This window comes from Suricata suricatta, chromosome 2 (genome assembly GCF_006229205.1).
Source record: "Suricata suricatta isolate VVHF042 chromosome 2, meerkat_22Aug2017_6uvM2_HiC, whole genome shotgun sequence".
NCBI lineage: Eukaryota > Metazoa > Chordata > Mammalia > Carnivora > Herpestidae > Suricata > Suricata suricatta.
This window is the reverse complement of record NC_043701.1, coordinates 59,735,094-59,748,465: the sequence shown is the minus strand read 5'-3', so window position 1 is coordinate 59,748,465 and position 13,372 is coordinate 59,735,094. Positions and strand designations below refer to the sequence as shown.

The following is a 13,372-nucleotide window of genomic DNA, read 5'->3' as shown; positions in this document are numbered from 1 at the left end:
TCTGGTCTAGCACAGCCCTGTCTGATAGTAATAAAATTCAAGTCATGTTGTGAGCCACATACATAATCAAAAATATTCTACTGGTCACATTAAAAACGACAGCAAAGAAAGGAGTGAAATTAAATTTTTTAAATCCTATATATTAAGAAGATTTCGGGGCACCTGGGTGGCTCAGTCGGTTAAGAGTCCGGATTCGGCTCAGGTCATGATCTCATGGTTTGTGGGTTCGAGCTCTGCGTCAAGCTCTGTTCTGACAGCTAGCTCAGAGCCTGGAGTCTGTCTTCAGATTCTGTGTCACCCTCTCTCTCTGACCCTCCCCTGCTCATGCTGTCTCCCTCTCTCTCTAAAAATAAATAAAAACATTAAAAATAAAATGCTATCTTTAAAAAAAAAGATTTCATCTTAAGGATGTACTCAATAGAAAAACTAAGGTATTCTACAATATTTTTTTTTTTTTCATTTTAAATCTGTGGAATGTGCTGTGTAGTTTTCACTCTGGCACATCTTAAATTGGACTAACTTTATTTCAAGGGCTGAAAGAGTTTTATGTGGTTAGTGGCTGCCCTGTGACAAGCATACATCCAGCAAATATAAAGTCAGATCAATCTGAAGTTATAGCTGGCATAAATATCTTATTTCTGATTATAGTAAGGACAAATGTTTCCTGTATAGTCATTTCCATACATTTTGGGGTCTTTATTTCAGTGAGACTCTGACATTATACATTCTCTTGCCAAAAAGTATATATATGAAAAAATATATATACCTTTCAAGTAGTTAGAATCTCAAAAAATTAAGGCACCTCTATCCCCATCCTTTTTAGTTTTTTACTCTATAGTAGAAAATTGGCTGTTGTTTTGAGGAATACATTTTTTTTATAAGCTAAGAAAGTATTTTTGCTGTTTCTAGTTGACCAAGAATAATAGTCAGGATCTAGAAACTCATCGAATGCCCATTTGATCTATAACCTGATAATTATGTATTTATCGCTTCCTTACTTATTAATCTCTGCTTCTTTCTTATTTTATTCATTATGCTCTTCTTAAATTTTAAGGTTTTTCTGGTTGTTGATCACTTTCCAAATGGCACATATGCATGCTTTCTGATAGCCTTCGCACCCAAATTATTTTCAACATCCTTTATTTTATTTCAGGGGAAAGATCAGGAAAAGTAGTTTAGGTAAATGTAGGCACATTCCCACTTTACCTTATATCTGTATAGATATTTATGAGAAACAATTTTCTAAAAACTCTTTTCCTATCATATTAAAATATAACTTCTATTTGCATTTCTTTTCCACAGTACCATGAAATTATGTTTGTGGACTCAGGTGCAGAAGATGGTGAGGAATCACCTTATAAAAATACTGGTAAGTAAATTTCCTTCAAAGTAGTGGGGAGGGGTTCATGTAGATGGATGTTCATTATAGCACTACTTGTAAGAACAAAAAACTGGTGGTGACATCAATGTCATTGGTGAGGGACTGGTGAGCTAATATTAGACTTGTTATTAAATTTTTTTAATGTTTTATTTATTTTTGAGACAGAGAGACAAAGTGAGAGTGGGGAGAGGGGCAGAGAGAGAGGGAGACACAGAATCCTAAGCAGGCTCCAGGCTCTGAGCTGTCAGCACAGAGCCTGATGTGGGGCTCCAACCCATAAACCATGAGATCATGACCTGAGCTGGTCGGACACCCAACCAACTGAGCCACCTAGGTGCCCCTAGACTTGCTATTAAAAAGCAAACTCTTTCACTCCCCTTGCCTTTCCTTTGGTCTCTGTGCCTGAAGCCTTTCTGAGGCTACCCAGGACTAGGGGTTTCTGTCCCTGGTGAATAACCAGACAGCAACTTCCTCTTATTTCATCCTTAGTTGTCCTCATGAACATAACTTTTTCCTCAATGGGCCCATACACCACTTTACTTTACAGTTAACCATCTGATGCCTGATTGTCTGTGTAGGTATGTGAGCGTGTTTTCATACCTTGGAGCAGAGACAAACAGCGTGCTCAGTGAGCAACCATGCATTAAAAGCTTATCATAAGAATGTGTACATAATGTGGGTAAATCTCCAGATGGTCAAAGCCATCAGTGTATAATTTTGCTTGCATTTAAGCTCCACTCATCAGCGATACTGAGCTGGATGGATCATGGGTGGGATTTTAGTCCATGGGAATTTTATTAAAATATCTAGTGCCCACCTAACTCTTTTTTTTTTGTTTTCTTTTTGCCTATGGACCACCAATTCTTGTGAATCTTTCTCCTGCATGCAAAAATAGGAGCTGCACTTTGATTTTAAGCAGAAACTCTTTGGTAGTTGGAAAGCTGTAATGAGAGCAAAGCTGTCAATGGACACACATTCACATTTCTTTTTTTTTAATGTTTATTTTTGAGAGAGAGAGAGAGAAAGAGAGTGTGTGCGAAAGTGGAGGAGGGGCAGAGAGAGAGGAAGACACAGAATCCAAAGCAGGTTCCAGGCTTTGAGCTGACAGCCCTGAGCCTGACACAAGGCTCAAACCCATGAACAATGAGATCATGACCTGAGCCAAAGTCAGACGCTTAATCAACTGAGGCACCCAAGTACCCCATAGTTTACGTTTCTAATTGCTACATCCTTCATTATCTAGACTTTGGGCCAAGAAAATGAAATTCTTCTATTTTTTCTTCCTAGAGCCACCATACAGTATTGCTATTATCAAGCCTGATGCTGTGATTGCTGGAAAATCTCTAGAAATTAAAGAAAAAGTAAGTGATATTTCCCAACCTTACTTTATTTATTTTTACTTTTTAATATAATTTGTTGTCAAATTGGTTTCCATACAACACCCAGTGTTCATTCTAACAAGTGCCCTCCTTAGTGCCCATCACCCACGTTCCCTTCTCCCCCACCCCCATCAACCCTCAGTTTGTTCTCTGTATTCAAGTCTCTTAGGGTTTGCCTCCCTCCCTCTCTGTTTGAAACTATTTTCCCCTCCCCCTCCCCCATGGTTTTCTGTGAAGTTTCTCAAGATCCACATATGAGTAAAAACATATGGTATTTGTCTTTCTCTGACTGACTTATTTCACTTAGCATAATACCCTCCAGTTCCATCCATGTTTCTGCAAATGGCAAGATTTCATTCTTTCTCATTGCCAAGTAGTATTCCATGGTATATATAAACCACATCTTTATCCATTCATCAGTTGATGGACATTTGGGCAAACAGAACTTAAATAATTGGTATTGTTAAATGTAATTCCTGAGTTGCTTTGAACCCAGATTCTCCTTATTCTCATTGCTTAGTACTTCGTTAGATTTGTCTGATTTGTCTCAAAACTTGTCTTTGTTGCATTTTACTATTCTTGAGTGGCATGCCAACTGGATTTATCATTTTAAAAAGTTTTTTTTAATGACAAATCATGACTAAATGTTAAATTCTATCCTGCCCCATAATTTGGACAGTTTTTTTTTTTTTTGCTATATACTATACTAGATTATATAGTTGAGTTACAACCTCAACAAAGGAAAACCTTTTAAAAATAATGTTAATACAATTTTGAAGATTGGGGTGCCTAGGTGGCTCATTCAGGTAAGTATCTGGCTTCTGGCTTCGGCTCAGGTCATGATTGCACGGTTTGTGGGTTTGAGCCCCACATTGGGCTCTGTGCTGACAGCTAGCTCAGGGTCTGGAGCCTGCTTTGGATTCTGTGTCTCCCTCTCTCTCTCTCTGACCCTCCCCTGCTTGTGCTGTTTCTCTCTGTCTCTCGTAAATAAATAAAAAACATTTAAAAAGTACATTAAAAAACAATTTTGAAGATAGATGGTTAAAAATGTTTATAAATTTATGTCTTTATGAATGATTCAGAAGGCACAATATCTTCCCTTGGAATTTAGTTAGTTCTTTCACATTCAGGAGAAAGTCACTTAAATAATAGAAATACTGTGGAGTCTCTGGTTTAAGCTTAAATACCAGGAGGCATGAAAAGAGACTTCTTTGTTAATGTATCTTTAAGCCTCTTCAAACCTAGTGGCTTATGGATTGTGCTGAGGTATTTTAGCTGAAAATGCATTCAAACCCTGGTGGTTTGTTAAGCAGAGGAAACAAATGTCCTTAGCTTTTTTACACATGGTCCTATGACACATCCGCATCTGACCTTCATCTCTTTTTGAAGATTCTTGAAGCAGGATTTGTCATACAAGCAGAGGACAACAGAGTGCTCAGTGAACAGCAAGTGAGGGACTTCTATCATCAAATAGCAGACCAGGTAAGAAAATTAAAAAAAAAAAAGCCATTGTGTTTTCAAATACAGTGAATTCCTGTAAGTTTTGAATTCTCATTCTAGAAAAATAAACGAAGAAGTCTAACCATCCAAATACGCCTCGGTTGTCCCTGTTGGTGTCCATATCATTGTACTATCAAAGAAGGCAGTCATAGAAAAATCTCCCATAGAAATAGTGGCAGGTGAGCAAAAGCAGATGGCCCGATTGCCTTTTCATGGAGGAGAGACCTGTTTAACTTGTGTCCTCTCAGACTCCCTGCATCGGCCTCCGGAAGTGAATATCCAGGCCTTTCCTATAGATTTGTATCTCAGGTTGAAGACTCATCCTAAGCCTCATGGGGAAGCTTTAATCCTTTCATTACCTGAAAGCCTATGTCTCAAGCTATTTTCTCATTCATCTGGGTGGTAGGAGGTGGGTATTAAGAAAGAACAGTGCTGTGTTTGAAAGTACAGTGGTGTGGGGGTCAGAAGACCTAGCTTCCAGAAAGGTACTGCCCAATATGGTAGCTGTTTGAATTTGAAGTCATTAAAATAGAATCAAATAAAAAATTCAGATTCTCAGTTGTAAGAGCCACATGTTAAGGGATCAATAGCTGCATGTGACTACCTATGTTGGAGAGCTCAGAACGAGTTTTGTCATCAGAGAAAGCTCCTAGTGAGCAGCACTTTGTCACTTGGGTGTGACACTCCCACCATCTCTCTTGGCCCTGGGAAAAGATGGGATCGGCTGCCTCAGTCACCTGGGAACTTCTGAGAAAGTCGAGTTCCAAAGCCCCATCCTAAACCTAGTGAGTCATGAACTCTGGGATTGGACTTTACAAATCTGTGTTTTAACAAGACCTATCAGATGATCTGGAAGCATCCTGAAGTTTGAGAATGGTTATTAGATCATCTTTAAGATCAATCCCTGTTAGCTGTGAACTTCTGTCCTCCAAAGATGTGTTGGTCAGCAGGGGGCTTATCAAAATAGCACTCCCTCATCCAGTGATCATGAAGGGGAGGATGTTGCTTGAGATGGGAAGTGGCTGCCATATTCTTCTATCCATATCAGAAGCCCGAAGTAAGCTGTTTATCCCCTTATTTTGTAGCCTGACTTTGAAGATTTTGTCCTTTTTATGACAAATGAGTTGAGCCATATTCTAGTTGTATCTCAAGGAAATGAAGAACAGCCTGCCTGGGAAGAAACTAAACCCAATCCTGAGATTGAAATTAAATTCTCTGAGGATAATCACAATCAGGTTGCTACACCTACAATGATGAATAAGAAGTGGGACAGGTAACTCGAGTCCAGGAAACTTCCATTTATGTTGTATTAGTACATAATGAAGTGTCGGGTCCAAATAGCTCAACATCTAAGAACACACATTTTTATGTTGGAATCACAAGAATCTCTTCCAGTCAATCTAAAAAACTGTGTATTTGGCAAAGCTGGGATTTCCCTGAAAGTTGATGTCAAGAGGAATAGAAGTTATGTTTGTCTTCTAAAGCTGGGCACACCAGTGTGGCTTCCCAGCCTGGGGCTCCAGGGGTAGATTGGGACCATGGGTAATCGCTGCCTGGTTCTCTCTTTTCTGCTGCCTCCCCACATTCACTCCCACCTGCCCCGGGTTCTAAAGACATCAGACGTCTTCTCCCCTTTTACTTTCGGCAGTTGGTGGTTAAACATTGCTAAGAATGGAATGGTTGTATATTTTAACTAATGGGTTTTTAAATAGTTGAAAATGAATATGAGTAATACATACGGTGCTGGTTTTATGTACTGCCGTGTGTGCTCCCGAAGACTCCGAAAGTCCACTTTAACGCAAGAGTCATTGGGACTATGTCTGAAGGCAAGGTGAGTGAGCAGGAACGTGTTGAGAGTAGCTGAGACTTGAGATTTCATCATGTGGCTCTTCTTGCTGGACAGAGCCTCCCCATTGCACTTTCTGGCCGGGAATCTCCATAACTTTCCTTGTTGTCTTATTAGCGTGTGTAGTGGCTTTTCTTTAGTAGCCACATCTGCTGGTTCCTACTGATGTCATGCTTTTTAAGGTGCAGGAACTAATGTCATTCGTTGCAAGTTTTAAGTGGGATAGAAGGACATATAGGTAAGTTGGCTGCTGACCAAGAGCTTTGGAAACAGTAGTGCTTACTTTCATAGTTTTAAGGGGGAATGATGGTCAGTGGTCAGAGGGAAGGTTTGATGGGGAGAGTTGCACTAAAAAAGACCCCAGGGCTTCTGAGCTATTAAAAACGTGTTCAATGAAACCCTCATTAACACACCTGGCATAAGAGAAGTCACTATTCCAAGGGTGCCACTGTTCTGGGAAGTCTGCGTCACACCTGACTTTGGGAAGCAGTTGTCTCCAACTGTTCAACATAACTGTTCAGTAATAAGATGAACCACATAGGCAATTGGCAGGGGGAGGGGGGCAGGTGATGGAGTGAGATGTGGTAATCTGGCTTTGGCAAAGTCTGCAGTGTTTCTTTCCTGAACATAGAGACTCCATTTGCCTACGGCCTGTCCTTATCCTGAGCAGTGGCCACCAGCAGACAGCAACGAGCTGTGGGGAACAAGTTTGTCTGGGAGCCTGTTTCCCCAGCTCTTGTTTTACAGGCAAAGTGTAGCAGGTGCTGTCATCTTTTTTTTTAAATGTTTATTTATTTTTTGAGAGAGAAAGCGAGCACAAGCAAGGGAGGGGCAGAGGGAGAGGGAGGCACAGAATCCAGAGCAGGCTCCAGACTCTGAGCTCTTAGTATGGAGCCCGATTCAGGATCCAAACTCATGAATTGTGATGTCATGACTTGAGCTGAAGTTGGATACTTAACCAGCTGAGCCATCCAGGCACCCTGCTACTGTCACACCTAGCTGCCCTATTACTGTCATCTCTTAAGTAAATCCAAAACCTAAAGGATAAAGGACAAAAACTCTGATGAAAGATGTACACATTTGTTCACTGTTTTTCTTTATGGATACTTTTCCCTCACAGCCTTTCCACTTCACTCTGTGGATGTTGGTGAGGCAGGGGGAGCAGGAAGAAAGGAAATTAAAAGCAGGACAATTATACTGGGAGTGGTCGATGGCTCTTTCTGTGAACATGAGCAGAGCTCCCCATCTTTGAGTATTTGTCCCCATGGAGAAAAACTCAAGTATGAGCCCACATGGTTTTGGAAAACTTTGCTCATGTCCTCAGTAGCCCACTGGATCCCATGGCAGGCTGGGAGGCAGGAATAGGAATCAGGAAAAAGGGGTTCAGGCAGCCATGGTTTTAATCCAGATTCCAAATGTGTTCATGATGACCTTTGATTATGGTGTGTATATTATCTGTTTACATGTCTGTCTCCTGAGCCAGCCTGTAGATTAAGAACTCAAAGATTAGAGTTCTGCTTTCTGGTCATTCTACAGAAGAGGAAGGCTTGGTTCTATTAGGTACATTGTCCAGACTCCTATAAGTAGTTCTTGACCATCTTCACTAATTCATTCATCCCTTCCTTCGTTCGTTCCTTCCTTCCTTCCTTGATTTATTCTGTTATGCATCCTTCTTTTATGTAGTATTTATTAAAATCCTACTAAGTGCCAAGTCCTGGGGACACAGAGATGGGGGGAATTTAATGATCTCTAAGGTCCCTTTTGTTCTAAATCCTGTGACTGAGTAAAGATGATAGTTCCTACCTCCTATAATATATTGCATTTCTCTGTCCACACAAATGTCTATTGTATTCTTAGTAACCTACTTATCTCCTTTACAATGTCAATGTCATAGCTTGTAGAGAACAAAATCTTTTTTTAAAACTCTCATTTAAATTAATGATAACAGGTACACTTTCTAAAATAATCTTTAAAAGTATTTCTGGGATCAGAGCAGTCTAAATGCTATACCTCTACTGTCTTCTCCCATCTCCAGACCTTTCTTGCCTCTCTAGACTTAAAGGGAACCTGGACCAATAAGTATCTGGCCAGAGGTGAGGCCTGGAGCTCTGTGTACAGAACTAAAGAGAAGGGGAAGGCGAGGTGGTACTTTTTCCACTGAGGGTGTGGTGAGTGCCCAAGCTCAGTTACAGGGAACAAGGATCTGGAGAAAACTACCAGCCTTGGAAAGAACCAACAGGACTGTGACTCCCCAGGGCCAGGATGACACTGAACTTCACTGGGCCTTTCTGACCCTGTGAAAGCCCGACATGGAGCTGAGTGGAATTACTGAAATGCCCTGCCTTTGAGGACCAGCTCCTTAACGGCTCTTACCAGAGAAATAACAGCCGGCTTGCTTGGAGCCTAGAGGCCGTTTTGGCCTTTCAGCCATAGGGTTTCCAATACCTAACACCCCAAACCAGGTGTAAGCCCCAGCAAACCAAGAACAATGACTCTCCACCAAGGGGAACCTAGCAGCCAAAGGATCAACACAAAAACCAAAACACAAGGCCAGTAGAAAGAACAACAAAGGATAGAAAACTCAAATAAAATAATACTGATAGGAATTATAATCATAGTAATGCTTGATATCGAAGAGATTTTCACATTTGAACTATAAAATAAATTGTGATTTGAACTCTAAATTCATCTGATAGTCACTTGAGACTTAATTTAATGTCTTGTAAAACCAGATGCAAGAAGTAGCTCAAAGTACAGAAAAAAAGAGGCAGACATGAGAGCAAACCAGAAACAATGTGGAGAATGTACTAGAAAGATCAATGTGCTAATAAGGGGAATTCCATACAGAAAAGAAAGAACAGATGAACAAGCTATAACTCAATGAATAAAAGGTAAAAAATTCCCTGAAATGAAGAAAAACATGCATCTGTCCATTGAAAGGGCTTACGGTGGCCCAGCCTTGACCGATGCAGAAAAACAGAGATACGGGAATATCCTGGGGGAAAAAAACACTGTACACCATTTCCGGAGAGAAAGAACAGGCAGTGGTGTGCTTAGGATTCCCAAACCCCACACAGATCATCTTCTTAACACCCCTCTCCTCTATATGACAATATTACTTTTATTTAAAAAGTTTTTTAAACATTTTTCTGAGAGGGAGAGAGTGTGAGTCGGGGAGGGGCAGAGGGAGAGGGAGAGAGTGTCTCCAACAGACTTCATGACACAAGGCTCAGTCTCACCATGAAATTATGACCTGAGTGGAAATCGAGAGTCTGGCACTCAGCTGTCTGAGCCACCCCGGTGCTCCATGACGATGTTACTTTTAGTACTAGCTATTGAGCAAGACAAATAATAATGGCCGGAAAAAAGCCATAAAAAGTGAAAATTGTCCTTTATAAAACTTTGTGTATATATAAACATACAAGCAAAAAGTAAAAAATATTATAATACCAAAATTATTGGTATTACCAACAAGCAATAGGTTAATACTGTTTAATTATGCTAATGTGTTTTCTTATAATGGAAATTCATGCATAATTATATATTAGTCTATCACAGAAATAAAGTGCAATTTTTGTTTGCAAGCCTTAAGTTTTGAAGATTTACTAGTAACATTCTCAAAATTGATCTTCACTGGATGTTAATAGAGATACATTAAATTCTTGTTGTCTGATAAATTCCAGAAATTGCAATCTGCCAATAGCTCTATTATTTTAGAATTGATTCTTACCTGCAGAACACAAGCTAGAGCACGCTGTTTATTAAACGTAAGTAATAAAAATGGCAGCTTGAGGCCCACACATATATTATGAAAATTTAACACTAACCACAGGAATTATTTTGAATGTAGAGAAAATACTTTTTTTCGAGGAGGAGGAGTAATATACCACTAAAATTATTTAGAATTGTTGGTGCATGGTGATGCTTAGAAGCAGCCCAATCTTTAGTTTAAAAATTGGGTTAAGGGGCACCTGAGAGGGTCAGTCAGGTAAGCATCCGACTTTGGCTCAGGTCATGATCTCAGTTTCTGAGTTCGAGCCCTGCATTGAGCCCTTTGCTGACAGCTCAAAGCCTGGAGCTTGCTTTGGATTCTATGTCTCCCTCTCTCTCTGCCCCTCCCCGACTTTCTCTCTCTCTCTCTCTCTCTCAAAAATAAACATTAAAGAATTTTTTTAAATTAAAAAATAGTTTAAAATTTCTTAGAGACAGTGCATCTCCCAGTGACTTGCACTCTAGGTTATCCTTTCCATCAACCGCATGTTTGGCAACAACTGAGAATAAGTGACAAGGGACAAATCTCTGACTGGCATGGGACTTGTCATCAGACTCCTGAGAGAAACAGATTCCCCCACACTCCCCCCATCTTAATGAAGCCAGGATATCCTTTACCTGGTGGAGCAAAGGAAGAAGTTCAGGGACATGATTAGGAATATATCTCCTGGAAAATATTTGAGGGAAGACGTGACGAAACAAAAAATGAAAAGACATACTTCAATATGAGGAACAAAAGGAAAGGGAACCAGTTCTCAGAGAGGAGAAAGATGAGATGAAGAAGTAACACAGTATTTTAAGGATCTTTTTTGAGTTTGCAGAAGTGGGGATGGATGGAGTGTTAGAGCTGAAAATAGTGTGTGCCAGGATGCAGGACATATTCAAACATATGCTTTTGGTTACAGAAGCAGGTAAAAGATGGGGAACATCAGCGCAGCGGTAAGTATAATGGGACCTCCATAAACCAGTGAATGGATAGCAACTTGCTCAGACCAGCAGATGGGGGGAAAGAAAAAAGAACAATTTAAAATAAATTAGTATATATAAAGTAAGATGGAAGGAATATAGTTAAGTATATGGCTATTATACTAAGTATGAAAAGGTTAATTATTCTGTTAAATACAGAGATTACAAGATTAAAGTTGAAAACAAAATTAAAAACCATTATAGTAACTGATGCAGAGAAGAATCATCAATGGGTGCTAAAACCACTGCATGAAAAGTATATACAGTTTCAAATTGTGTCTGCACAGATTTCCCATTTTTTGCAAAGTGAAAATTATAGCTTTTCAGTGGGGAAAACAGGGAGTTATCACCTTAACTACATTAATATCACCAACAATGGAAAACACTTACACTGTGTGTGTCATATTGTGACAAGGACACAGATTCATATCCTGAAAGTAATAGGAAAGGGATGCCTGGGTGGCTCAGTCGGTTAAGTGTCTGGCTTCGGCTCAGGTAGTGATCTCACAGTTCGTGGGTTCGAGCTGCGCATTGGGCTCTGTGCTGACAGTTCAGAGCCTGGAGCCTGCTTCAGAATCTGTGTCTCCCTCTCTGCCCCTCCCCCACTCATTCTCTGTCTCTGTCTCTCAAAATAAAAAATAAAGACATAAAAATTTTTTTAAAAAAGAGAAAGTAATAGGAAACTACTACCATCCAGTAGTTTGAAACCATCCCAAATGTGGATTAGTCTACAAAACAACTGGCCCGGACTCTTCAAAGTATCAATATGAAAGACAGGAAGGCTGAAGCATTGTTAGAGATTGAAGGAAACCAGAGAAATAGGACAATTACATGGAATGTATGGTCCAGGATTAGGAAAAATTACTATTGATGGGACAGTATTATTTGGTGAAATTTGAATATGAACTGTTTATAAGATAATAGTTTTATATCAAGTAAACTTTCCTGAAGTATTTAGGAGGGGGAATGGTTAAAATATCTGCTTTTAAATGGTTCAGTCAACATGCACACACACACACACACACACACACACACACACACACGGGACAGGGGAGGGGTACAAGCGGGATAGAGAACAAATGTGGCAAAATGCTAACAGTGGGTGAATCTAGAATTCATTATCACACTCTTGCAACTTTTCTGTCAATTTAAGTTTTATCAAAATAAAAAGTTTTAAAAACTATACTCAGCTATATTCTGTTCAAAAGAAACACACAGGGGTGCCAGGGCAACTCAGTGGTTAAGCATCCAACTTCAGCTCAGGTCATGATCTCACAATTCATGAGTTCAAGTCCTGCATCAGGCTCTGTGCTGACAGCTCAGAGCCTGGAGTCTGCTTCACATTGTTTGGTCTCCCTCTCTCTCTGCCCTTCTCCTGCTTATGCTTTTTCTTTCTTTCTCTCTCTAAAAAATAAATAAACATTTTTAAAAAATTTAAAAGAAACAAAGAAAAATAAAATTAAAGGGATGGCCAAACAAAATAAAGTATTAGAATTGAACATTACAAGTCGTAAACTTAATAAAGAAGGACATGATGTGAAAATATTTCTGAAGATATAGTTATCAAAAAGTGCCCCAATAGAATTACATACACTATACAAATATACATAGCCTTAAATCCCACAAGTACATTTTCTTTGTTTACAAAGAAAGCCTTAATACTTTTTTTTTAAAACATTAAGATTTCACCACATGGATTTGCTGGTTATAATCCAATAAAATTGAAAATAAACAATAAAAAGATGACCAGAATGTCTTATGTATCTGAAAACACACCATGTTCCCCTAAATGACCCTGACTTTAAGATAGTCTTAAAAGGAAAAGTAGAAACTACCTAGAAAGCTTAACATGAAGGAAAGAAGAACATTTAAAACCCTATTTTATGTTGAGCTTCTTTATCCTCCCATGTGTCGAACGTACATGATTTCATGTGATTGGGTTTTGGATTGGTTCAACAAAAAGTTGAACTAAATGCATTTTTTTTTGATTTGCTAGAAAGATACAACTTTACATGAGATTTAATTTTTATTTGTTTTATTAAACCATTAAAGTATTTGTGAACTTATTACCAGTTTAAATTTTCTGGCATGGTTATTAGACTTCAGTTTATAATAATCTTAAATTATATTTTGGATTTCCAAAGTTTACAAGGATATCTGGAAACACATCATATGTCTCAGCTTTGTGATGTTGAAGAGAATATGGAAAATGTTAATAAGTTTATTGATATGTTCTTCCCTGATTTAAAAAATATGAAATTAGAAAAGATCCTAGCATTACTTCGACCAGGTCTCTTGCAAGAAAAGAAAGGTAAGAAATAAGTTAAATAAGCCCTTGTATAATTGCATCAAAAGAAATTATTTTAAAATTTAACATTAAAGAAGCCATGAAAAGAAGCCATCCTATATGAATTGTTTGAGGATTTGCTGTCACTTTTTAAACTGTCGGCACCAGGTACCCTAATATGAGAAAAGTTTCCTTTTTGAATTCAGTAATGCAAAAATCTTACAAATTATTTCAGTCTCCTC

The 13,372-nt window shown here is 38.9% G+C and overlaps 1 protein-coding gene across 3 annotated transcripts in view; it reads left to right on the top strand.

Moving 5' to 3' along the window:
- NME8 (NME/NM23 family member 8) overlaps positions 1–13,372 on the top strand; it is a 43,772-nt gene that overhangs the window by 17,882 nt on the left and 12,518 nt on the right. For all 3 annotated transcript variants that reach the window (XM_029956685.1, XM_029956700.1, XM_029956692.1), the window contains 5 exons: positions 1,303–1,369; positions 2,669–2,742; positions 4,150–4,242; positions 5,346–5,533; positions 12,988–13,154. In XM_029956685.1, the coding sequence (XP_029812545.1) occupies positions 1,303–1,369; positions 2,669–2,742; positions 4,150–4,242; positions 5,346–5,533; positions 12,988–13,154 (589 nt within the window). The remainder of the gene's footprint in view (positions 1–1,302; positions 1,370–2,668; positions 2,743–4,149; positions 4,243–5,345; positions 5,534–12,987; positions 13,155–13,372) is intronic.